General features: G+C 49.1%; 1 protein-coding gene and 1 pseudogene across 2 annotated transcripts; one reads left to right on the plus strand and one right to left on the minus strand.

The window, feature by feature from the left end:
- Positions 1 to 2,474: 2,474 nt before the first annotated feature.
- Positions 2,475 to 5,404, minus strand: LOC148118551 (small ribosomal subunit protein uS13-like; annotated as a pseudogene).
- Def8 (differentially expressed in FDCP 8 homolog) lies at positions 4,616 to 25,301 on the plus strand. 2 transcript variants are annotated; one of them, XR_015736021.1, is made up of 14 exons: positions 4,616 to 4,735; positions 7,271 to 7,474; positions 9,369 to 9,502; positions 10,999 to 11,096; positions 14,478 to 14,627; positions 15,942 to 16,083; positions 17,139 to 17,303; positions 18,627 to 18,754; positions 18,967 to 19,080; positions 20,385 to 20,465; positions 21,701 to 21,841; positions 21,998 to 22,107; positions 23,491 to 23,769; positions 24,771 to 25,301. XR_015736021.1 is itself a non-coding variant. In XM_087900561.1 (13 exons), exons 2-13 carry the CDS (start codon positions 7,467 to 7,469, stop codon positions 23,591 to 23,593), a joined length of 1,374 nt encoding a protein of 457 aa, XP_087756687.1. In that variant the 5' UTR covers positions 4,616 to 4,735; positions 7,271 to 7,466; the 3' UTR covers positions 23,594 to 25,301. The 2 variants fall into 2 exon arrangements, 1 of the variants encoding a protein (XP_087756687.1); XM_087900561.1 differs by having other exon boundaries at positions 23,491 to 25,301.
- The last annotated feature ends 1,287 nt before the right edge of the window (positions 25,302 to 26,588 follow it).

The following is a 26,588-nucleotide window of genomic DNA, read 5'->3' on the forward strand; positions in this document are numbered from 1 at the left end:
TGTCTGAGACAAGGTCTCACTATGTAGTCCTGGCAGGCCTGGAATTTACAGAAATCTGCCTGCCTCTGCCTTCTTGGTGCAGGGGTTTAAGGTGTACACCTGGGCAAGAAGGTATTTCTTAAAATGCGCTACTCAAGCCTGGCACGGTAGGGTGTGCAGCCTATTTTCATGTGCTCCCATCCTTCTTCTGTGCCCTTGACCTTGGGGTAGGGAAATAGGACCCCAGTCAAAGGAAACTTTACCAGCAGAGGGTGGTTTTAGCCAGAGATGAGTGGGCCAGAGAGCTAAAAGACTCAGTTAGAAGAGGGAAGAGTGAGGATGGTGGGTGAGGGTTGGTGAGAATCTGAGAGGGATCAGAGTCATGAGTTTGGAACCACCTGACTCCAGGAGAGGGCATCAATTCACAGTAGAATCTCTTTCCCACTCGTCCTCATCCAATCCCCACACTACGTCAGAGGGCTCTTTTGACAACAAAATCGTAGTCAGACATGGTGGTTCACATGCGTGATCGATCCCAGCATTTGGGAGGCTGAGCCAGCCTGGGTTACATAGTAATTTCAGACTAGCCTGGGCTACAGAGTGAATCTCTATCTCAAAAAAGCACAAACCAACCCAAAATCCAAACAAACAAAAAAAAATGTGATACTCATCCAGGCAATGGTGGCACAAACCTTTTTTAAATTCCAGAACTGGGGAGGCAGAGGCAGAAGGATCTCTCTTGAGTTTGAGGTCAGCCTGGTTTACAAAGCCAGTTCTAGAACAGTCAAGGCTACACAGAAAGACCATGTTTTGAAAAGTGAAGCAAAATGTGTTACTTCTCTGCTCAAAAGACAATGATACACCAAGTGATGTTTACACTAAGGGATCACTGAATGCTACAAATTTATGTGGTGGTTTGAATTTGAATGTTTGGTCCCAGCTAATGGAACTGTTTGGGAAGAATTAGGAGGTGTGGCCTTGTTGGAGGAGGTGTGTGTCACTGCATGTGAGCTTTGAGGTTTTAAAAACTCACACCAGGCCCAGTCTCACTCTGTGCCTGCAATTTGTGGATCAGATGTGTGAGCTCTTAGCTGCTGCTCCAGTGCCGTGCCTGCCTGCCGCACTGTGGCTTTGGTTTCTCTCCTTTTGTTTTCATCTTAGTCAGTGCTCTATTGCCGTGAAGAGACAAACACCACGGGGGGTTGAATGAAAATGGCCCCCATAGACTCATAGCAAGCAGCATTATTGGAGGCCTTGCAGCAATTGATATGGTCTTGAAGGAAATGAGTCTCTGGGAGCAGACTTGGAGGTTTAAGATGCTCACACCAGGCCCAGGGTCTCACTCCCTCTTCCTGCTGCTTCTGGATGCAGATGTAGAACTCTCATGAACCTTTCCAGCACCACGTCTGCCTGCACACCACCATGCTTACTGCCGTAATGAAAATGAATTAAACCTCTGAACTGTAAGCCAGCCCCCAATTAAATGTTTTCCTTTATAAGAGTTGCCATGGTGATAGTGTCTCCTCACAGCAATAGAACACTGACGAAGACAGACACCATGACCATGGTAACTCATGAAAGATAGCATTTAATTGGGGCTTACTTACAGTTTCATCATGGTGGGGAGCATGGCCGCATGCAGGCACACATGGTACTGGAGAGGTATCTGAGAGTTTTACATCTGGATCCACAGGTATCAGGAAGAGAGGGACGCTGGGCCTGCTTGGGCTTTTGAAACCTCAATGATACACTTAATCCAACAAGATCATACTTATTCCAACAAAGCCACATCTCCTAATCCCTCTCAAGTAGTGCCATTCCCTGATGACTAAGCCTTCACTCTGATGAGCCTATGGGAGCTCTTCTTATTTAAACCCCCCCAATTTTCCTTTTTTAATTTTTTTTCTGAGACAGGGTCTTAGGTAGTCTAGAGTAGCCTTGAACTCTCATGTAGCTAACTAAGCCTAGCCTTGAACTTCCAATAATCCTACCACTACCTTCTAATTTTGGGGGTTACAGGCCTTACTGCCTGTGAGGTCTGAATGAGAATGGCCCCACAGGTTCACATATTACAATTCTTGGACCCTGGATCATAGAACTTGTTTTGGGAAGAATCAGAAGCTTTTGTCGCTGGGGTGGTTTTTGAGTTTCAAAAGCCCATGCCAGGCCCAGGCTCTCTGTCTCTCTATCTCTGTCTGTCTCTCTCCTTCTCTCTTTTTCCCTCTCTCCTTCTTTCCCTCTCTCTCACTGTGAATCAGGATACAAGCTTTTAGCTACTGCTCCAGCACCATGTTTGACTCTGAAACTATAAGCAAGCCGTTTCCTTCTATAAGTAAGAGTTGTCTTGGCCATGGTGTCTCTTTGTGGGAGCAGAAAGGTAACTATGATGCCGCCATCTCCCAAATCTCATTTTTAAAGTGTTTCTCGTGTTCTTACCCTTCAAATCCCCCCCCACAAGTCTATAAACTATTTTTTAACAGTGAAGGCCCAGGGACTCATTTCTTCTTGAATATACCCACAGTAAGCCCCAGCAGCCAGTGATGTTGTGTGCTGACCTCAGACATGAAGGTTCCCAAAGTGGCACAGCACCCTGTGGACTCTAATCTTCAGTCGCTCCAGGTCTTCACGTAGCTTGTTGTCTAGACCATTGGCCAGAACCTGTACTTTCTGTCCTTCACATCCTTCTGTCTGTTCAAGAATGAGTCTGGGATCTGGTACTGTTGTGGGTTATGAATGCGGGTGATCACACGCTCCACCTCGTCCTCCGTGAGCTCTCCAGTCCTCTTGGTGAGGTCAGTGTCTGCTTTCCTCAACACCACGTGAGCATATCAACACCCCAAGCCCTAATGGCAGTGATGGCCAAGGCAATTTTCTGCCGCCCATCGACGTTGGTGTTGAGTACTCAGAAAAAGTACCAGAACTTCCTGGGGATCACTGGAGACACGGCGGCAGCACAGTTAGCGGAGTGTGGACCTTCTGTGCACGACTACCTTCCAAGTCTTTCATTTTTCCTTTCATTTTTCCTCTCTCTTTTCTTTTTATCTTAAAAGATTTATTTATTTGTTGTGTATACAGTACTCTGCTTGCATGTGTGTCTGTACACTAGAAGAGGGCACCAGATCTTATTACAGGTGGCTGTGAGCCACCATGTGGTTGCTAGGAATTGAACTCAGGACCTTTGGAAGAACAGGCAATGCTCTAAACTGCTGAGCCTTCTCTCTGGTCCCCACTCTTTAATTTTTTTTTTTTGTGGCATTTCGAGACAGGGTTTTTTTTGTAGCTTTGGAGCCTGTCCTGGAACTAGCTCTTGTAGACCAGGCTGGTCTCGAACTCACAGAGATCTAACTACCTCTGCCTCCTGAGTGCTGGGATTAAAGGCATGCACCATCACCGCCCAGCTCTACCCTTTAAATCTTAAGTCACCCTCTCCAATCATAGGTGCTGCGTTATCAGCCTGTGTTTCCTTCTTGATGCTCAACACACACCTGATTGATGTATCTCTTTTACCTGTCTGTCTGGTCTTTGGGTACTGAAACCTCATCAAGTCTTCTCTGTATTATTTTCTGGGTGTTGCCAGAGCATAACATATAGTTGGTGATCAATACAAATGCTGTTGAATCAAAGGAAAAATAGTCGAAACCTCTGGTAATTGAGAAAGAGGCAGAACTGGGTTCATCCCTGACTCTCCTTGAAGGTGAGGGACAGGTTTCACTGCTACTATAGATACTGGTTCATATCAGTAACTGTTACTAACTGGCTATGGAGTAGTCCACCTGCTAAGGAGACCATTTCCGCTCAGACCATCCTCACCTGGGGATTCAATTGTTCCTGGGCCTGTGTGACTAGCACCCTTGGGTCCAAGCACTGGTCTAGGCTTCCAGGACTGAAGAAAGAATACAAAATGCTTGCCTTTAGCTCTTAGCTTTGGGGATGAGGAACAGAGAGTAAGTACAAATGTAAGAGGGGGCTATCAGACAGTGATGAGTAGGAAAAGGGCTGTGCCTTTCAGAGTCCTCTGCTGACAACCGAGGATGAAGGTGTTGGGGAGACGTTGGGCTGTCGTTAGGAAAGAGTGTTTCATAGAGGGTGAGCAGGAGAGGGTCCTAAGTGTGGACCTGGCTTGTTAGGGCTGAAGAGAGAGGTTAGTGAGAGAGCTGGGAGGCAAAGTCTGAGGCAGACTTCTCCAGGACACTTTTAGTTGCCCGGCTGAGACTTGGGGGAAGTTGAGGATAGTGAGGCTGCCATGGCTGTGGTGGTTACCATGGAGTGGGCATTGGAAGTCAGGCCTGACAAAGCATCTGCGGAACGTGATTAGGAATGCACTAAGGTGCATTCAGTGGGAATGATTCACCTGCTATCAAAGAGAGGTGTGTGCGTGTGTGTGTGTGTGTGTGTGTGTGTGTGTGTGTGTGTGTGTGGTTCTATCAAAGAGAGGTGTTATGTGTCTACACGGTGGTGTCCTGGAGACAATTGAATGTCATTGTTGGAGTTGTGGGAACGTTGAGGGGTTTGCCACTGCGGAGCCATTCGCTTGAACGCAATTACCAGTGGAAGAAATTTTTTCCAGAAGCGAGAAAAGCACCTCATAGCCCTGAGACAGGATCTTGGAAGCACATCAAGAGAGCCAGAGGCACAGCCAGTGTTATGAACCTCCTGGCCGGAGGCGGCAGCAACGGGCGGCGGAGCCGATACAGTGTAGCAGCGGCAACGGAATACAGTGTAGCCAGCCGGTCCGGTACAATGTAGCGGCAGCCAGGTAAGCGGCGGAGTGGCCTCCGCAGGCGACTGGTGGGTCTGGTGGGGAAGCAGGCAAGGGTACAGATCTCGGCACGCGATCACCACTTGCCGGACTCCAGGATCCAGTTCTGTCGCGCGCACCCAGGGCGCAGAACTGGCAGAGGCCTCAAGCTAGACGTCCAGCTCCAGGCTGCCGCCTGCTGGCTCTCCGCTGTGAGCAAGGCCTTGGTGACCTCATTGGTCCCCGCATTACGTGGGGCAAAGCTTAGCATCCACTGATGGGGACCCCCGCCCCTTCAGCCCCCGGGAGGCAGTCAGAGACTGTGTGTGGGGCTCCGGAGCCAAGCACCACAGGACTGTTTGCCCTCTTGCGATATTGGACTTTTCTGAGCTTTCGGTTTCACAGCTATGAAATAGGTGAGGAATGTCATACAGAGCTGCACCAGTGAGGACAGGAGCATCCTCAGAATGAATTCATATTGTAGTGGGTATAAGTGTGAGGTGCGGTTCTGGGGTTGCTGAACCTGCTTGGGTAGTTGAGAATGGTTAACCCTGGCTCCGATTGGCTCGTATTTCTCGTCCATCCTTGTTACAAGTATGATCAGATAGGATCTACCTTGTTCCTTACCAGATCCTCCTGTGGTCCTTGTACTCGCACTTTTTTCTTGCTGAACCCACGGTAACACATGGGACGCTGGCTCTTGATATCAGAAACACGCCCTGAATTTGCGCCTAGTACTTCTGATGCGTCCGTAGACCCTCGATCTTTCCTCCGAGGGTTTCAACTGTTGTTATCAGCTTTAGAAGAGGGCTCTGCAAGGGCATGATGGAATAGAGTTTTGTTTTGTGTTTTCCCCTTCCTTGAGGCGAACCATGAATTCTGGGTGCAGAGCTCTGTGAGATGGGTGGGGAAATAGGAAATGGTGTCATACTCAAAGCCAGCTGTTGCTTCCAGCAGCCAAGGCTGGGATGTTGTCTCTTTGTTCTCAGTTGTCCGTGCAATATGATTCTCCAAACTCATTCCAGCCAAACTAGGCAGACAGGTCAAATGACTCCGTTGCTTAATACATCCCCTGCTTTTGTTCCAGATCAGGTGATGGCGGTGCCAATCAGAAAAGGGTAAGGGAACCTTTTTCTTGGGGAAAGTCGCCCAGAGGAGAGTTGCTGACAAGTATTCTTGCCAAGGCCTTTTTGCCTCTCTGACTGTATTCTAAAATATCAGGAGGTTTCCAGGGAAGGCTTCTGGGAGTGGCTCCCGCACGCTTCACCCAGCTCCTTTTAGATTGGGCTGACCTCAGACTGTCAGTACTGCTCAGCTGCAACCCCGGTTTCTGGTGTTACCAAACTACACCCTCATCCTTCCTTTCTACCTTGGACTACTCCCCAACTTCCAGCCAAGAGATTAGGGCCATATATTGATTCATTTTATTTGTTTATTATTTTTATTATTATTTTGGTTTTTCAAAACAGGGTTTCTCTGTGTAACAGCTCTAGCTGCCCTGGGACTCACTTTGTAGACCACACTTGCCTCGAACTCACAGAGATCTGCCTGCCACTGCTTCCAGAGTTCTGGAATTAAAGGTGTGTGCCATCGCAATCTGGCTTGGGACTTTTTATTAATGAATTTAATTGTTATAACAATCTTCATACTAGACCCTATGGAGGTTGTCTTGGTGGTTACAGAACTGTTAGGCAGATGTTTTAATTCCAGAGGGGCGAGTTTGAGAAAACTGAAGGTGTTTTATTACTTTTGTTTGTTTTGGGGGGGGTGGGATTTGTTGGTCATGAGACTTTAAAACAGGGCTGCACCGTGTTTCTTTGGCTCACCTGCAACTTGTTATATAATACAGGCTGGCCTTGAACTCACAGATATCCGCCTGCCTCTGCCTGTAATTAAAGACCTGTGTCACCATGCCCTGCCCATTATGTATACATAGATTTGTTTTAGTGTTTTGTTTTTTGAGACAGGGTTTCTTATTTTTTAAAGAAACGTCTTTCTTGTTGTTGAAGGGGATTTTCCCATGTAAGATGGAGATAGATGGCCAGTTTGTCCTTGGAGAGCTCCTGTCCTATCCCATGCCCGGTGGAGTTTTCTCTTGCAGTAAGAGGAGGGCAGTGGGTGCATCTGCAGAGTGCTAACAAGAGGGGAGGAACTGGGTGAATAGCAGGCTTTACAGATTAAGGGCAGAGAGTGTCTGTGTCTTTTCCCCCGTGATTGTCTTGTCCCTATTTACTGCCTAACCCTGCGTGGTACTATTATAATTCCTCTTTTGAGACATGAGACATTGGGAGCAGAGAAAGGCTGTGGGGCTGGCAGAGCTAGCATTCACGTCGAGGCTGTTCATCTTAGCCATATGAGGGGCTGGAGCCATCTATTAGACTCTATTTTGGCTACAAGGAACAAGAACTCTCCCTTCCAATAGCAGTGATCTAAACAGGCTTGTTTCTGCCTGACTTGACTGAAAGCTGCCTACTTGACTTAGCAGTTCTAAGCTAGATGGAGTTGCTTTGGGTCGTGTTACATGGCAGTGCTCATTTGCGGCTTCTGACATAGCTCCAGGTGCTCGTGCCAGCTTCATCCCTTACATCTGCATTCCAGATGGAGGAGGAAGGGCGGAAGAACAGTTCTGAGAAGTCCCGAGTGATCGTTCTCCTCCTCACGTCCTATTGATCAGAACGTAGTCGTGTTACCATGCCTAGGTGCAGGGAAGACTGGGAAATCATGTCACAATGACGACTCCTCACTCAGGATGAAAGGGTGAGTGAACGCGGGGGTGGCCGAGTCTCTCCTGCACCCTGGCTATTCCTTAGGATTCTTGGGAGGTGCTGGGCATTAGTTGGGGACCCCTGACTGTTGCACACTGTGTGACTTACCCAAAGTCATCAGCCCAGGGCACCTGCGTCCCCTTAGGCCAGTGATTCTCAACCTTCCTAACATTTTGGCCCTTGAACACAGTTCCTCATGTGTGGTGACCCCCAAACCATAAAATTATTTTTGGTGCTACTTCATAGCTATAATTTTGTCACTGTTATGAACCATAATGTAAATATCTGATGTGCAGGATATCTGATATGTGACCCCTGTGAAAAGGTCATTCAACCCCACCATGCCCAAGGGGTCAAGACCCATAGGTTGAGAACCACTGCCTTCGGCCTTCTGTTGACAGAGGCAAAGGCAGCAGGACTCCTATGGGAGTCCTATGGGGCACATGGCTCTGGAGAGGGCCCATGTAGATGCTGAGAGAGGCCATCAGTACAGGTTCCCACTCCACACAGTGAGACCCGAGCAGGGCCAGCCGCTCTTGGGCTTTCACTTTCAAGTGGAAGAGCAGAGAAAGAGTCATAATTTTTTTTTTGTTGTTTGTTTGTTTGTTTGTTTTCTGAGTCAGGGTTTCTCTGTAGCTCTGGAGCCTGTCCTGGAACTAACTCTTGTAGACCAGGCTGACCTCGAACTCACAGAGATCTGCCTGCCTCTGCCTCCCGAGTGTTGGGATTAAAGGCGTGCACCACCACCGCCCAGCACATTTTCTTTTTTTGTCTCTTTTTCAAGATAGAGTTTCTCTGTGTAGCCCTCGCTGTCCTAGAACTGGACTTGCTTTATAGGCCAGGCTAGCCTGAACTCAAAGAGATCTGCTTGCCTCTGCCTCCCAAACACTGGGATTGAAGGTGAACGCCACCCATATCTGTTGTGCTGAGTGCCTGAGAACTAAGTTCACCCACAGTGACCCACCTCTGGGTGAGGAAACAGGCAGAGAGACGCTATGGAATGAGGCCTAACTAGATAAGGGGAGAACTGCATTCCAGCTGCTTCTGTTTTACTCAGATCCAGCCCCTCCCTTTTTGCCAGGAACCACCAGCTTTGTGTTCCCAGTGTAGGCTGAGCTCTAGGGAGGGGAACGAGCCTAGTGATCTTCTTAGAAATGGGAAGCTAAACACTTTCCTACTACGTGGGATCCTATGGCGGGAAGCTAGAGGAATAACTCAAACCGTGTGGTTCTGAGGCAGAACTGGAACACAGGCCCAAGAGGTACAAGCCTCTGCTGGAACCTAGATGCATTGCTGGGACCAGGGAAGAGTGCCTAAGTCACTCCGCCCGAAGCAGGACAAGGATGGGCTTTGGATTTGGCTTCAGAGAAGTCACTGGTGAACACTCTAGCAGGGTTGATATTCTTGGGTCTCTGCTTTATATGGAACAACTCAAGTAAGGGGACAGGAAGGAAGATCCAGTCCCAAGAGGTGACTCTCCTAGGAACAGGCTAGTAGCAAGGGCCTGGCTGGATTGGGGTCATGTGAGAAATGTGCCATTTGAGGCCTAGCAAAGAGTCTACTGAGTAGCTCCAGGGCTAGAGCCCTCCAGCATCTGGGGCCAAAGGAGCCCCTGCATAGGAGCAGGGCCTAGGATTCTAGACTTTGCATCTGGCACCCTGGAATACACCTGAACCCTGGGTCAGCCCTTATCACCGAGAGAACACTATCTGTAGAGCCCGGTTAGAGGAGCTGAGGTGGCCTGTGGGGGAGGATAAGGATTGAGGCTGCTTTGTGGAGTTGCCCTGCACTGTCCCCAGCCTCTGGGAAGGGAGAGAGGACACTGGAGAAGAGGGATGGGTCATGGCGCGCCTGGACACTCATCTCAGTCCTGCTGGGCCCCACAGGTGGGATGCTATGGAATATGATGAGAAGTTGGCTCGGTTCCGGCAGGCCCACCTCAACCCTTTCAACAAGCCACTTGGACCAAGGCAACATGAACAGGAACCCAGTGGGAAGGCCCAAGAAGTCACTTCTGAAGGTGAGCGCTGGTGCAGAGTGAGGGCTGTGAGATCTGACACCTTAGACCTGCCCTGCCACTCTTTCTGCACGTGACCCTTCCTACCTGCTCCGAGGTTCTCCTTTGTCTTCCTTACCAGAATAAACACTTTCTAGATGGCAGGGATCTGAGTCTGGAGAATCACCGTTGAGTTCCCGGTCCTCACACTGTATGTTCTTAGTGAACACTAGACCAAACTCAGAGCTAAGGTCTCGGGAGAAGAGTCCAGTGGGTGAAATGTCTGTGGATAGACCCTCACCTCCTTGGGGTCAGAAAGGGACGAAGGCAGTCATTTTTGGATAAAGTAGTTAAGAGTGTTGGGACCAGAGCAGTTGTCAGGGTGGCCTGAAGTTCACACAGGACTTCATGAATTTTGTGATTTAGGCAGTTGGTGGTGTCTCGTCTTAGAAATTGGGATTATTCATCTGTTTATTTAGAGACCAGGTCTCTGTATATAGCCAAGGTTGGCCTGACACTGGTGATTCTGTTTCAGCTTCTCAGCTGCTGGGATCGCAGGCGTGTATGGCCACTCCCAGTTTGGGATGGCTCTGTGATGCTATCTTGTGGATCTCTCTGAGATACCCAGTATTGGTTCATAAGGTTTTGTTGTTATTATTGTTTTAGCAAAGCACCCAAGAGTCAGACTTCCTACTAGGGGATCAGAAACTGGAACCCTTCACTTGTAATTCTGATTAGTGCTTTCTGGTCTCCACAGTGAGACAGAGTCCTTTGCAAACACCAACCAGACAGAAACAGACAGCTAAGTGGTCCCCACTTTCTGTGGGCACCTCTGTGTTATGGTTTAAGTAAAATGCTGCAGACTCCCAAAGTGGCGGCGGGCAGCGGGTCCCGAAAGCTGCCATTCCCAGGCAGGGACGGCGCAGTTCCCCAAGTGTCTGCAGTGGGCCATGAGGGGCAGGAAGTTCCAGCCCAGGCAGGGAGCCGCGAGGTGGGTGAGAGACCTCGATGGGGCAGCTAGACCCACGAGGAAAGACAAATGGATGGGCACGCCACGAGACCACGCCGCAGGTCTCCGAAGGTGACTGGCAGGGAGCCACGCGGTAGCCAAGAGATAGACAGCATGCAGAGTGAGTTGGCTATATATTTAGTGGGTTATGGAGGGAGAAGGGGGGGAAATGGGGAGAAGGGAGAGACAGAAGCTGCCTCTGAGGGAGGGAGGGAAGGGAGGGAGGGGAGGAGGGGGGGGAGAGAGAGAGAAAGAGAGAGAGAGAGAGAGAGAAAGAGAGAGAGAGAGAGAGAGAATATGAGATAAAAGGAGGGACTCAGGTTGGAAGTTGAAGATCAGCTTGCCTCAGTGGACAGGGGAGGGAGTGGGCGTGGCTTGTCTCTTAAAGGGACAGAGCAGACCTTTACACTCTGACTCAATTCTATTCAGCCCAGCCACGTCTGTGGGTAATGAGGAGAAAGAGCAGCAGGTGGACCTTTTGCCCCCTTTCATTCATGTCCTCTCACTCCAGAGACTCTGCCTGAGCTGCCCGCTGGGGAGCCTGAGTTCCACTACTCTGAGCGCGTGATGGATCTTGGCCTGTCTGAAGACCACTTTTCCCGCCCTGTGGTAAGTTCTGGAGTCTAGACCCTTCCTTAGGTGTTAGCCTCATCACAGCACTTCCAGGCGCTAGTGGTCCAAACACCCTAGAGCTGCAGTGCAGCTTCCTTTCTAGCTAGCTGCTTCTGTTGGGCTCAATGGCTCCCAAGTCAGCCAAGGCTCCTGGGTTTCGAATATGAAACAGATGTGGCACCTGGCCTTCATCTTCAGAATCTGAAGGTCTAGAGACAGTTTGGGGAAGGGCAGCGGGGCTCCTCTTTTATATTTATTTATTTGTTTGTTTGTTTGTATTTATTTAGAGACTGGGTCTCACCGTATTACTTTGGCTAGCCTGGAACTCACAATGTAAACCAGAATGTCCCTGCTCACAGACATCCACCTGCCTCTGACTCCTGAGTGCCAGGAATAGGGCTATGTGCCACCATGCCTGGGAGTTTTCATCTATTTATGTGACCTTTAGGCTTTGTTCATGCAGATGTATGCATATACTATATATGTGAATATAATTTTTTTCTGAGACAGGGTCTTACTATGTAGCTCTGGCTGTCCTAGAACTCACTATGTCAACCAGGCTGGCCATGAACTCACAGAGATCTACCTGCCTCTGACTCCTGAGTGCTGGGATCAAACGTGTGTGCCACTACGTGTGCCTTGTGTGTATGTAATTTTTATGTGTGTCTGTACACACTAGGGCTTAGACTCAGAGCCTCATGCATGCTAGGCAAGAGCTCTCCATCTGAGCTGTATCCCCAGCCTCAAACCTCTCTTATAAAAAAACATTTATTTTTCCAGGCGGTGATGGCACACACCTTTAATCCCAGCCCTTGGGAGGCAGAGGCAGGCGGATTTCTGTGAGTTCAAGGCTGATCTGGTCTATAAGAGCTAGTTCCAGGACAGGCTCCAAAGCTACAGAGAAACTTTGTCTCGGAAAAAAAACCAAAAAAAAATTATTTATTTATTTTTGTTTTGTGTGTATTTGTGAATGGCTGCATATATGTATGTACACCACTTGTGTGCCTGTGGGGCCAGAGAGGGAATTGGATCCCTTGGAGCTGGAATTATAGACAGCTGTGAACCCCTCTGCGGGTACTGGGAACTGAATTCAGGATTCTCTGCAGGAGGAACTAGTGGTTTTTTTCCCCTCTAGGTTTTTCAAGGCAGCATTTCTCTGTGTATCCCTGGCTGTTCTGGGGCACACTCTAGACCAGGCTGGCCTTGACCCAGAGATCTGTCCGCCTCAGCCTCCTCGAGTGCTGGGATTAAAGGCATGGGCCACTACCACCACACCAGTTAGGAGCAAGTGCTCTTACCGGCTGAGCCGTCGCTCCAGCCCTCAGTTTCCCATTTTTAACTTTTCATTTTGAAATTAATTCTACCTAAGCTTCTAAGGCTAGCCTAAAACTTCCTTGTAGTCCAGGCAGGTCTTGAGTTTTTTGTCCTCCTGCCTCAGCCTCTCAAGTGGTTAGTCAAGCCCAGAGTGGTTTTGAGAGCATGTCTCGGAGTTCCTCTTAGCCACAAAGTGAGCTCCAGTGCGGAAGGAAGGGCACCACTGTCTTTCTGCCTGGGTCTTTTGAAAGCCCACTGTGTGGAAGGAAGACTGTACCTCTCTCTTGAGGGCAGAGTCAGCTGACACCTACACCCACACCCACAGCAGCTCTGAGATCTGAACCTGGAAACAGCATTCTAGGTCTGAAGCCTTAGCGAGGCTCTGAGCTTCTGGGTCAGTCTGTGAGAAAGCACTCAGAGGTGCCGAGTCTGGGGTGAGCTGCTTTAGGTTGCTTCTTTCGCCAGCTGCTTGGTCTTTAAGTCAGAGGCCTCTTCCTCTTTTCTCAGCTTTCTTTTTAGAAATGAAACAGCCCCGGGAGGTGGTGGAGCACACCTTAAATCTCAGCATTCGGCGGGCAGAGGCAAGCGGATCTCTGTGAGTTTGAGGCCAGCCTGATCTCAAAGAGAGTTCCAGGACAGGCTCCAAAGCTACAGAGAGAAACCCTGTCTGAAAAACAAAAACAAAACAAAACAAACAAACAAACAAAAAGAAAGTAAGAAATGAAACAGCATGACTAAAAAAGCTATTGGATTTAGATTTCTGAAGAGGAAGTGTGTGCGTAAGCGTGCAATGTTGGGAGCCTCTGGCATGTTAGATAAGCACTGTCCTACAGAGCAACGCTCCCAGCTCTTAGCCATAATTCCCACCCCCACCCCATGAGACAGGGTTTCTCTGTACTTTGGCTGTCCTGGAACTGGCTCTGTAGACCAGGCTGGCTTGGAATTCAGAGATGTACCCAAGTGCTGCCTCTCAAGTGCTGGATTAAAGGCCTGCGCCCCCAGGCCTGGCATTTTTTAAAAAAATATTTTCTTAATTGTGTGTTTGGTGTATGTGTCGGTACATGAGTACATGACACACGTGTGTAGAGGCAGCTGTCAGTAGGTACCCTCTATTGCTCTTCACCTTATTTATTTGAGATAGGCTCTCACTATGCAGTCCTGACTGGGCTGGAACTCACTATGTAGATCAGATTTGCCCCTGCCTCACCTACTCCACCCTATTTATTTATTTATCAGAGTCTCTCCCTGAGCCTGAAGCTCACTTACTCAGCAAGACCAGCTGACCACTGGGATCGCTTGCTTCCATTTCCCCATGCACTAGGATTACAGATGTGTTCTGCTGTACTCAGTGTCTTATCTGTGTGCAGGGGTCCCAGCTCAGATCCTCATACAAGCACTTACCTGAAGGTCATCTCCCCAGCCTCTTATTCTGTCTTGATGACAGGTTCTCTAGCAGCCCAGGTTGGCCTCAAACTTGTTATGTAATTGCTATGTAACTAAAGATGACTTTTAACTCCTTTTTCCCCTTCTTCCTCCTATTTTTTGAGACAAGTCTCCAACCCTGTCTGACCTCCAATTTGTTCTATTTAACCCTTGCCTCCACACCCTGAGTGTTTGGATTACACAGACCATCAAGTAAGGTTTATTTGGTGCTGGAGCCCAAAGCCGGGACCTTATGTATGCTAGGCAAGCATTTTATCAACTGAGCCCCAGCCCCAGCTGCAGGTAGATTGGTGCAGCTAGGAGCAGGGAGCATGAGTAAATTCTTTTTTTTTTCCCTTGGTTTTTTGAGACAAGGTTTCTCTGTAGCTTTGGAGCCTGTCCTGGAACTAGCACTTGTAGACCAGGCTGGCCTCGAACTCACGGAGATCCGCCTGCCTCTGCCTCCCGAGTGCTGGAATCAAAGGCGCACACCACCACCTGACTGTGAGTGGATTCTTAACTCTCCTGGGAATTGAGCAAGCTGAGGTCTGCTATATGCCTGACTACTCCCAAGGACAGCTTACCTTCTGTGGGGAGGAACTTCTAGGTGGTCATCTGACTGTAGCCTTCCAATCTGGGCAGGGTCTTTTCCTGGCCTCTGATGTCCAGCAGCTGCGGCAGGCAATTGAAGAGTGCAAGCAGGTGATTCTGGAGCTGCCGGAACAGTCAGAGAAGCAGAAAGATGCTGTGGTGAGGCTGATCCACCTCCGGCTGAAGCTGCAGGAACTGAAGGTGGGTGCGGACCTGCTCTACCGCAGACCAGCCTGCAGCATGGCTGGAACTGCAGGAGGACGGGGTGCCCATGGCTCCTTACAGGGGCTGGGTCTTCTCTGTTCTCTGAAAGGCTGAGGTAGGAAGAAAAAGCAGGATGAAAATGGAGGCTGGTTACTTCCCTGGTAGTACAGTTCCTCTGATTGTGAGGGACAGAAACCCAATCCTAAGGTGCTTAGAACAAAAGGAGGAAAGATTGTTTTGTTAACCGTTTCGGGGTGGGGAGGCTTCTAATAATGTCAGGAACCCTGTACTCTTTTGACTCTTTTGACCTATTTTGTTTTGAATCCACCTTCAGGGAGGCTCTCGGAGGTGGCAGAGATGACCTCAGTAACCGATAACCTGTCTTTCCACAAGTTTACCTTGTGTGGGCAGGAGGTCAGTTATGACTGATTGGCCAGGCATGGGTCACAAGTTTAGGGAACATTCACAGTAATTGATTAGTCCTGGATTATGTGCTTGTTCCTGAAACCATCACAGCCACTGGTTAGTTTTGTGACCACCCACTGAAGCAAGTGTGTTGACAATTCTTTTAGACCTACAACCTCTGGGGAATGATAACCTGAAGGTGTGGACAGGAGGCAACAGTGTATCATACAGTCCAGCCACAGAGGTCCAGGTTGTCATCCCAAGTGTGGGATTTTTGACTTGGCTGTTATTGTGTCCCTTGTACTGACTCTGAAACTCTGGGAGTGTAAGGTAGAATATCCACTGGGAACTAGGTAAGGATATATGATAGTAAGCATATTCCAAGATACAGAAGTTTAATGAGATACACATGTGTTTTCCTCATGAAAGAAGACCACTCAGTTCATCCAGGCAACAGCCAGAAATATTAGAGCCCTGGGCCCTCGGGTCTTTACAGCACCTGGATGCAAAGAGGCTGGGAAAAATTGTGCGTGTCTTTTTTTTTTATACAGTGTTCTGCCTGCATGTATGCCTGTACACTAGAAGAGGGCACCAGATATCATTACAGATGGTTGTGAGCTACCATGTGGTTTCTGGGAATTGAACTCGGGTCCTCTGGAACAGTAGCCAGTGCTCTTAACTGCTGAGCCATCCCTCCAGGCCAAGGCCCATAGTGTATGTTCTTGAGAGTTGGTACCTGGCTACCTGTTCTGTTCTGTTGCTAAAGAGAGAAGGGGAACATGAGTTTGGGCAGAAACTCAAACTCTGCTACAAGCAGTTCCTGAAACATTTGCTGAGGTTCCTGAGCGAAGGGAAGGAGCTACAGCTTAGCTCACCTATGACCTTTCCGTTGCTTTTCCCCTACAGGATCCCAATGAGGAAGAACCCAATATCCGGGTTCTCCTAGAGCACCGCTTCTACAAGGAGAAGAGCAAGAGCGTCAAGCAAACCTGTGATAAGTGCAATACCATTATCTGGGGCCTCATTCAGACCTGGTACACCTGTACAGGTGAGCCAAGACCCACTCCTATATAAGCTCTGCTCCCAGACGTGGCTTATGTCCAATTGTCAGGAATGTACAGAGAGTCAGGCACTGCTGTGCCCTGGAGATAAGAGAAGCTGAGGAGACCAGTGTGCCTGCCTTCGCTGGCCCTGATTCTGGATCTGAGCTGTCTAGTATAATGGCAGGAATCAGAGATGGTTTTTGAAATTTAAATTCACCTGAGTTGAATATGTAGATTAGTTTTGTTATCTACTTTACAAATGCTCAGTAGCCACAATGCTCAGTAGCCAGGCCAGTCTGGTGGTTACCATGTTGGATAGTACAAAGGGAATATTGCAGAATGATGGGACTGTTCTGTATGAGAAACCAGATTAGGAAGTGGGCTGGTAAGTCAGACAGTGCTGTAAAGGACAATGGAAAGGGAATAAGACTTATAGAGGTACAGTGGGTACTATTTTTGGTAGAATGAAAAGACTCATATGACAATTTAAGCAAACACTTGGGAGTCAGGGCCCAAACCAGGAGTATTATCTAAGGAGGAAGGATGAGGTATGGGGACTAAGGGCATTGCTGTGTGTGAATAGTTAGACTCTGGTTGATGAGTTGAGCTGGAAGGAAGAGAGGATTGTCTTTGGCGAAGCTTGGGTACTGTGCGAGTGAGGTCAGTGTGGCTCCAGAACTAAGTGAGGAGTCAGGATGACTCATGTTGTTGTCTTTACCCCAGAAGGATAGAGCCACTGAAACCTGAGATGGAAGATGAGAGAAGACAGTTGAGATGTAAGAGAGGAAGCTTCATTGGATAGCTTGGGTCTGATGGATGCTACTGGTGGGTTGACTTTAGATGTGTGAGTCATGAGTACGAGACAAAGCTTAGGGTCCAGAGACGTGAGGATCTTTGAAAGGTTGAGCCACTCAGTAGGTACAAGGAGAAAGTCTTGGGTGATGAGGACGGTGGAGGGATCTGAGGGGGTATTTGTGCAGAGCAGTCCAACTGAAGGCCATCCTAGGCTGTGGCGATCCACACCGCGACTTTTGAGAGACATGGTGTTTTCCTGCTGCAGGGTGTTATTACCGCTGTCACAGCAAGTGCCTGAACCTCATCTCCAAACCCTGTGTCAGCTCCAAGGTTAGTCACCAGGCTGAGTATGAGCTGAACATCTGCCCTGAGACGGGGCTGGACAGCCAGGACTACCGCTGTGCCGAGTGCCGTGCTCCCATCTCCCTGCGTGAGTGAAAGATGGGGTCCTCGTCCAAGCTGGGGAACAGCAGTGGCAGAGATGACGATCCAGGAGGGGCTCCCAGTTGGTGTGTGAGATGCTGTACCCCAGCAGCTGAGTGAGGGCCTGGGGCCGGCACCGTCCAAGCGCCTTGTTTTGGGGATGCCACAAAGGGAAGTTACTGGCACCCCTTCAGGTTGCATTGGAACAGATGGTTTGGAGCTGTTTCATGGCTTGTCCAGGTCTCTCCAGGGGTGGTGCGGGAGAATTGTCTGTATTCTGTCAATCATATTTTAATAAAACGCTGATTGGCCAGGCAGGCAGTATAGGCGGGAAAGCCAGACAGGAAGTAGGGGTGGAGCAAAGAGACTGGGAGTATTCTGGAAAGCAGAAGCTCTCTCAGCCATTCCTGTACAGACCACCGAAGAGGCAACATGTAAGCTGTCACACCGAGAAAGGTACTGAGCCCATGTGGCTAACATAGATCAGAATAATGGGTTAAGATAAGTTATAAGAACTAATAAGTAGCCTGACTTAATGGGCCAATCAGTTTTATAACTTATAGAGATCTCTGTGTGGTTGATTTTCCTTTGGGGCTTGCCAGCTGTTGAGCACTGGGCGGGACAGATACCCCGACAAGCCGGCCCCTGTCATGTTACACAGGGGTGATGTCTGACCTCTGACTACAGTGCCTTTGTCTTCCCACTGTCACAGAGAGCCCACAAAGGCAAGGACTAGGGGAGAACAAATGACACAGCACTGGGGATATGGTTCAGTGTAAGAATGCTTGCTTATGGGCTGGAGAGATGGCTCAGAGGTTAAGAGCACTGGCTATTCTTTCAGGGGTCCTGAGTTCAATTCCCAGCAACCATATGGTGGCTCACAACCATCTGTAATGAGATCTGGTGCCCTCTTCTGGCCTGCAGGCATACATGCAGACAGAACACTGTATACATAATAAATAAATAAAGCGAAAGAAAAGAATGCTTGCCTTAGCATATATAAGGTTCTTGGTTTCATCCCAACTGTGCAGAAGAAAAGAAAATGAAAAATAATCACATTCTAGAGATGGAAAAATTAACTACTATGAACTTGTGGGGTCCCTGCAGGGGTTCCTTCTGTCTTACTACTGTTGTCTCATTTTGCTGATGAGTAGAAAGGGTGCTGGGACACTAGGATGGCTGAGGGCCTCCTGGGTAGGAGTGGGTAAGTTGAGTCTGTGGGGCAGGGAACCCCTAACTCAGCTTACTCTTTACTGCAGCCTTGGTGAGGGAGCATGGACCACATGGTCCTAATAGCTACCCTGACTTTGTAACCACCTGGCCCCCACAGGAGGTGTGCCTAGTGAGGCCCGGCAGTGTGACTACACCGGCCAGTACTACTGCAGTCACTGCCACTGGAACGACCTGGCCGTCATCCCCGCGCGAGTGGTACACAACTGGGACTTCGAGCCGCGCAAGGTTGGGCTCTGGAGATGTGGTGGCTCTGAGGGTGGGGAGGGAGAGTCCCACCTGCGGTAGCTCTGAGGGTGGGGAGGGAAAGTCCCGAGCAAGGTTGGGCTTTGGAGATGTGGTGGCTTCGAGGTTGGGGAGGGAGAGCAGGGAGAGGGCGGGCATGTTTTTGGCCCCACCAGCCCTAGCTCTGCGAGCAGCTCACTCAGCTACCCCTGCAGGTGTCCCGCTGCAGCATGCGCTACCTGACCCTGATGGTGTCTCGGCCAGTGCTCCGGCTCCGGGAGATTAACCCTCTGCTGTTTAACTACGTGGAAGAGCTGGTGGAGATCCGGGTGAGGCTGGGCCCCGGTTAGGGGTCCGGGGTCCGGATGGGCTTGTCGCAATGGGAGGTTCTGAGCAGAGGAGGTGTCCTGCTTTTGCAGGCTCCTTGTCTATCTGCTGAATCGAAAATATTACAACCATAGAGACAATGTTAAATTCGCTAATAATCTCTTAGGAAAAGCAGAACCTAGGGTGGTGGCTCATCCCTGTGATGTTAGGGGACATGGTTAGAAGGATCATTAGTGCGAGATCGGCCTGCGCTTGGTAGTCAGAGGGCCTATCAGAAAGTGTGTGGAGGGGGAGAGGGAGAGAGAAAGAGAATTTTAATTCTATCCATTTATCAATCAACCATCTATCATCTGTCTACCTACTTACCTACCTGGCTGGGAATGTAGTTCCTTCGTTAGAATTGCTAGCTTAGATGCAGGAAGCACTGGGTTAAGTCCCCAGCACTGTATACATCTGGCATTGTAGAACATGTAGCTCAGGCTGGCCCTGATATATAGCTAAGGCTGCTCTTGAACCCTGACCCTCCTGTCTCTACCTTCCAAGTGTGGGCGTACAGCAGGTTGGTGCTTCTACGCCTATCTAAAAGTCTATTCAGCCAAATAGAACCAAAATATTATAATAGGCAGTCAACATACAAACTTGTCAAGATATTTTATTCTCTTTTTGTGTGTATTGTAACATTGAATTCTAGTGTGTACCCTATACTTATAGCAGTCCAAGTGAAAACTAGACATTTTCAGCAGCTCTGTATGGCTTTAGCTACTGGTTGCCAGAAGAGTCGGGGCAGAGGTTAGAAGGTGCTGTAGGTCAGGCAGGAGCTGATGACGTAGGCAAGGTAGTAGAAAGGACTTTGATTCCATGTTTTAGGGCAGGGGTCTGAGGCAGAGCAAGGAGAATGGTCAAGGTCGAGGCATCGGCCTAGGATTTTGGTCCACTCTGTTGGATATGACTTAGTGCTGAGGCAGCAGGGTGGGCTCACCGCTTATCTGTGGGACTGAGCAAAGTGACATGAATGGGAGATCTCAAGAGGCGAGTTTAACAGACCTCAAGATCCTGTGTAGCCCAGAAACTGTGATTTGCCCTTGAGGTTGGATACCCACTCAAATGTAGGACCATCTTGTGGAATTTGAGGGCACCTTCCCCAGTCGCTACTGCCCTTGCTGTCACCCATGGTATAAGGAGAAGCAGACTTGTGAGCATGGCCCCTATGAAGCCAGTACAAAACCAGCTCCTTAGCCTTACAGAAACAGCCACGGTGCCACCCGTGTGCCATGGCTGAGCTGTCCGCTGTTGTCTGTGCCTGCAGAAGCTGCGCCAGGACATCCTGCTCATGAAGCCTTACTTCATCACCTGCAAGGAGGCCATGGAGGCGCGGCTGCTGCTGCAGGTCAGGATGCTAAGGGGCAGGTCTCTGAGAGCCAGGGTGACAGGATTCTTCCTGCTCAGGCTCTTCAGAGAGCAGAGTAGATAGATGTGTTAGGCTTCTAGAAGTCTCCCGAACTTTTTATTCTGGGAAGGTCATCATAATAAACTGTCAAATATCCTGCACACAACAGCCTTCTCTGATGATCTCAATTTGAGAAACTAAGATAAGCAATCATTGTGTTGAGCCTTCATGGAGGTGGCTTTCACCTTAGCAGGCAGACTGTACAGAACAAAAGTTTTAAGCCTCACATACTAGGGCTGGAGAGATGGCTTAGTGGTTAAGAGCACTGGCTGCTCTCCCAGAGGACCTGAGTTCACTTCCCTGAGGACCTGGGTTCACATCCCAGCACCCACATGGCAGCTCAGAAGTGTCTGTAACTCCGGTTCCAGGGGATCTGATACCTTCATGCACCTAAAATAAAGTTATAGAAATTTTTAAAAAGGGGGGCTGGAGAGATGGCTCAGCGGTTAAGAGCATTGACTGTTCTTCCAGAGGTCCTGAGTTCAATTCCCAGCAACCACATGGTGGCTCACAACCATCTGTAGTGAGATCTGGCACCCTCCTCTGGCGTATGGGCATACATGGAGGGAGAATGTTGTATACATAATAAATAAATAAATCTTTAAAAAAAGAAATTAAAAAAAGACTCACTGCTTTGCTCAATAAGTAATCTCAGGACACTGTTATAAATTATGGGAACAGTCAGCAAGTTCCAAGACAGCTAGGACTGTTACACACAGAAACCCTGTCTCGAAACCACCCCCATCCCCCCAAAATTATGAGAGCAGTCAGCAAACAGGCCCTTCGGGAATGGCCAATGGGTCAGGAAGGCAAGGGAAATAGGCAGTGTGTCAGGGTGTGAGTCTGTACATAGAAGCAAGCAGAGCAAGGGGTGGGGTGAGCTGGAAGGTGTTAAACAGAGACCAGGACCGGGAAGAGGCACGGATAGCTATGGTCAAAGGCAAGGCACACTGAGCAGCCATTGTGGCTGGAGGGACATTATCAATGTGTGAAATGGGGCATCGATCAGGAAATGTTGCTGTGGCCATAGCGACCATTTGGCTTCTCCAGGCTCTTGAGGTCCCTATACAGACGCCCTATGAAACTTGCGGGTTTCCACAAGAACTCTGGGCCATGGGTGGGGAATGGGGAACCCTTTCTCTGCATTCGGGGTCACACCTGCTGGGTCTCAACAGCTCCAGGACCGGCAGCATTTTGTGGAGAACGATGAGATGTATTCTATCCAGGACCTCTTGGAGGTGCACATGGGCCGCCTCAGCTGCTCCCTCACGGAGATCCACACGCTCTTTGCCAAGCACATCAAGCTGGACTGTGAGGTGGGTCTCCCCATGCCCTCTGTGATCGTGGCCCTATCTAGAGGAGACTCTCAGCTGTCCCGTCCACCAGTCCTCAGGGTCTGGATTGGCCAGTGTATTCCTGACCTGAGTTGGCATTTATTTGCCAGTCACTAATCCTGATTCTTTTTCCAACAGCGGTGCCAAGCCAAGGGGTTTGTGTGCGAACTCTGCAAAGAAGGCGACGTGCTGTTCCCCTTTGACAGCCATACATCTGTGTGCACCGACTGTTCAGCTGTCTTCCACAGGTGGGTGTGGCCCGTGGCTCACTCTGGCTAAGTACTCAAGGCTCCTCCCTGTCTTCTAAGCAGAATGCCTTCCCTCGCCCTTGGCTGCAGCTGGTCTTGTGGAACCTCACACTGCTGCCCAGGAGGCAGACATTTGGACTTTTGCTGTCTGGTTTTCAGAGCCCTTTGCTGGAGTTAGGCCCTGATGTCTACGTCCAAATTAAAAGTTCCATTAAGGGGGCTGGAGAGCTGGCTTAGAGGTTAAGAGCACTGGTTGCTCTTCTGGAGGGCCCGAGTTCAATTCCCACCACCCATGTGGCAGTTTACAACTGTCTGTAACTCCATTCTAGGGGATCTGGCTCCCTCACATGGACATACCTACAGGCAAATTATCAATGCACATAAGATGATAATAAATCAGTTATTTTAAAAAAATTTCCATTAAGGGCCTAGGAATGTAGCCTAGCATGCATGAAACCTTAGGCTTGATTTCTAGTGCAAAATAGAATGAGGCATGGTAGTACATGCCTGTAATCTTAGCGCTTGGGAGGCAATAGCGGAAGAATCCAAGTTCAGTCATCCTAAGCTACATAGCAAGGTCAATTGAGGTCAGTTTGGGCTACATGAGATCCTGTCACAAGGGGGAAAAAAGTTCCATTGAGAATAAACACCTGCACTGGACCACTGCTCCTTAAAATATCCCGTATTAGCCTCTAGAGCCTTCCTGGCCCTGGCTCGCACACAGGGTCCACTTACCGCTTTGTTCTGCACCTACAGTCGAGTTACTGTTTCTGGATCAGTACAGGCCAGATGGGCCCAATCCTGTGCTACCCTTCATGCCTGAAGAGAAAAGTTTAAAAACCAAAATAACAGAGGAGTCTGCCGAGCCCTATTATACTTGGACAAACAGTTTGGGAATCACAGGTAGACACTGCATTAGTGTTGATAAATGATGGCGTTGGCCGAATAAGAAAGAGCTCAGAGGACTGACAAGATGGCTCAGTAGGTAAAGGAGCTGTCTGCCAAGCCTGCTTGGTTCTGATCTCTGAAGCCTGCACGGTGGAAGAAAAACCACCTCCCGCAAGTTGTTCCTATCTTCCACTGGTGTATCGTGGGTGTCCCGTGGTGTGTGTGTGCCCACCTTCACGTGTTCAGGTACAAATATGCAAATTTAAAAAAAAAAAGCATAGAGCTGGGTACGATTACTAGAAGCCTGACTCTTTAGTAGAGGCCAGCACCTATGTACTAGGCTTTGTGGTAAATCATACTTGGATGTAGATTCTGCTTCTGCTCTATGGTTGTGAGCATCTCTGAGCTTGATTGCCGATTTGCAGGAAGATACTGAGAGCTAGCCCAGGACGTAACATTTTCCGTGCAGAATCCAGCCTATCTTTCTAACCTCAGGGACTGCTATTACGACAACTCAACCACGTGCCCCAAGTGTGCCCGGCTTAACTTGAGGAAGCAGTCACATTTCCAGGAACCTGGTCTGGATGTGGATGCCTAGAACGTTGGAGGAGACACCAGGCACCGTATCTTCCCTTCTGGCTGTCACCCTGCTGGCATCGCCATCCAGGTGTTCATTCTGCTCTGGAGACCCCCCCGAGAACGTTCTCTGGGCCCCTTCATCTCTTCTGGGCCAGAAGGAAGTGACTGGTAGCTACCAGGACTGCCATTCCCCAGGTGCTTGCTGAGATTTGGAGTTCTTATAAATGGCTGTTTATTGGGTGTGCTGCTACAAGGGGTCAGAATGCTGCTTCTGCCCTACTGTAGGACTCCCTAGTTAGGGGAGCCTGGGTGTGACTCCCCAGGAAAGGGTGGAGTCACTCTCCTATGACACAGAGCCCTCCAGTCCTTTACAACCAGTCCTGGTCCTTGGAGAGGGCCCCGCTCCTGTCTACACCATCCTGACAACTGGTCAGACACATAGAGGCCTGACCAGTGAGACCAGAGTGGGCCTCCTGACGGAATTTTATCTCTGCTGTAGATAATTTAGGTTCTAGTTAGAGGCTCCTATCCCTCTTAGCACCTTGTCTCCTTAGGGCTTCAGGTTTTCTCTGGCTGGGGCTGTTCACAGTGGTGTCCCATGGACTGTCTCAGCATCCTGAGAGTCATCCTCCTCCTCCTTAGTCGGTTGGTCCTGTGTGTTTCCCTGCCCTTTTTGTACAATAGGGAGGGAAGGGGTTTGTGGAGCTTTTCTTGGCAGATACACCTGCTCCTGCCATAGCCTAGTCCACGTTATCCTGGTGCTCTGAGCTGGGCAGTTAGGGACTCATTTAAGGAAGATATCTCAGCCTCAAGTTACATAGGTGGGGCTATTTCCCTGGAACAGGTTCAAGGTCAGGTTAGCTGGTCCATTACTGTTGGCCAGTGTGGCATTTGGGGGACCAAATTTTCCCACAGAAGTCTGCTCTGTTGCTGCAGTGCTCTGGTTAAAGATGACCAGTTACTGAGTGATTCAGGAGCCTGAGGCCAAGAGCTACGAATCTTTGCTTAAGAAAGACACAGGCAGGAGGTCGGTGGCCGCGCAGGAAAGTCTAGGCTTTGAGGGCGGGCATAACCTAGAACTTTCCGGTGAGGCGCATTCTACCTCCAGGCACACACCCCATAAAGCCTATGGCTGAAGATGTGTGGAGTCAGGGGATCTCCGAATCTGACTTCTGTCCTTTTTCCCTGGGAAGCAGGAACTGCTTCCGTCTGCCCCTTTACTCCGTGCCTGTGAATTGCTGTGGACAGACACAGGTGGCGGCCAGAGGCCAAGGAGTGTCACAACTGGGATTTCCCTCACTTCTAATGAGGCACAAGAAGGGACGCCTCAGCTCGCAAGATGAAGCTTAGTTTGCTGGTTTGTTTGAGGGGTGGACAGACATACCGCCACCTCCCCCTTGCTCCTCTGTACCATCAGGTAGCTTTACTCTTGCTATCTTTTCTGTTTCAATTTTCCCATCTGGAAAGTGGGGAAAGTGGAGTTGACCTACCTCAGGGTGGAAGAGTAAGGAGGCCTTGAATGTGATGTGGGTCAGCAGCAGGGTCCCTGCCCTGCTTCCTCTTTGGTGTAAAAGAGGGTCTTAAAACCAAATGCCATTTTCCTATACCCCGAATCTTTGTGTTTCTTACCATTGTATCACATTTCTGTCCTGTGGCTATTGGCCATTCCTGAGCCTCATGTAATCAGCATCACGTTCCCAGCTATAAATCATAGTGTCGAAAGAAAATGTTACTAGTCTGGTGTTTGTTTAGCAAAGTGGTGGACCCCCTCTTAAAATACACCCCACTGTCGATTTTCATAGAATCACTGAGGATCTTTCTATGAGCCCACAGCTTGATAAAAAGAGTCTACGCATCCAGGTGGTGGTGGTGGTGGTAGTGGTGAACACCTTTAATTTGAGCACTCAGGAGGCAGAGGCAGACAGATCTCTGAGTTCAAGGCTAGACTGGTCTATGAGTTCCAAGACAGCTAGAGCTACACAGAAAAACCCTATCTCAAAAAAATCCCAATATATAAGTAGATAAATAAATTTAAAATATTTCTTTTTTCATATCCTTAATTCAGCTATCAAGGAAACTAACATTAAGATCTTATTCACAGAGCTGGGTAATACATGCCTTTAATCTCAGTACATAGGAAGCAGAGGCAGGCAGATCTCTGAATTTGAGATCAGCTTGGTCTACATAGTGAGTTCCAGGCCAGTCAGGGCTATGTAGAGAGACCCTGCATCAAAAAAGCCAAACAAAGCAGGAAGATCTATTCACACTGGGTGCGCAGCTCAACTGGAAGAGAGCATGTCTGGCACGTGTGAAGCCTTGGGGTTGACCTCCAGCATTACTGGGCACGGTGGCACATGACTGTAATCCAACACTCCCTGGAGGTAGAGGCAGGAATATCAGGAGTTCATAGTAGCCTTTGGCTGTAAAATATGTCTGAGGGCATCTTAAACTATATGATAGTCTGTCAAAATAGAAACCAACTCGGGAGACAGAGGCAGGCAGACCTCTGAGTTCAAGACCAGCTTGGTCTACAGAGCAAGTTCCAGGACAGCCAGGGCTACACAGAGAAACCCTGTCTCAAAAAACAAACAAAAACCCAAACAAAACAAAATACAACCCAGGACACCTTTGCTCCTGCAAGACCTCGTTACATTCAGTTGCCAAGTCTCTTCAGCCTTCTTTAGAGCAACTGACCTATTTGAACAGTATGGACTCTCTCTCTCTCTCTCTCTCTCTCTCTCTCTCTGTGTGTGTGTGTGTGTGTGCGTGTGCGCGCGCGCGTGCGCGCGCGTGCGTGCGTGAATGACAGAGGGTGTGTGTGTGTGGATGGAACCAGGGGTTTTGTGCATGCTAGGCAAGTGTTTTATGACTAAGCTATAACCCCACCCCTGACTATTTTGATGAATAATCTCCAGTTTGTGTTTGGCTCATGTTAGATTCCAACTTTGATTGTCTGGCAGGAATTCCACAGTAATGATATGTGTTCTCAGTGTGACTTGATGGTATAATGGTGT

Source organism: Myodes glareolus, chromosome 22, assembly GCF_982192425.1.
Source record: "Myodes glareolus chromosome 22, mMyoGla1.1, whole genome shotgun sequence".
In the NCBI taxonomy this organism is placed as follows: domain Eukaryota; kingdom Metazoa; phylum Chordata; class Mammalia; order Rodentia; family Cricetidae; genus Myodes; species Myodes glareolus.

Bases quoted from the DNA above. Each gene is read 5' to 3' on its own strand.
- Def8 (XM_087900561.1), top strand. The intron at 9,503-10,998 runs GTGAGCGCTGGT...CTCTCACTCCAG, and splicing joins CCAAGAAGTCACTTCTGAAG to AGACTCTGCCTGAGCTGCCC. The intron at 18,755-18,966 runs GTTGGGCTCTGG...CTACCCCTGCAG, and splicing joins GGGACTTCGAGCCGCGCAAG to GTGTCCCGCTGCAGCATGCG.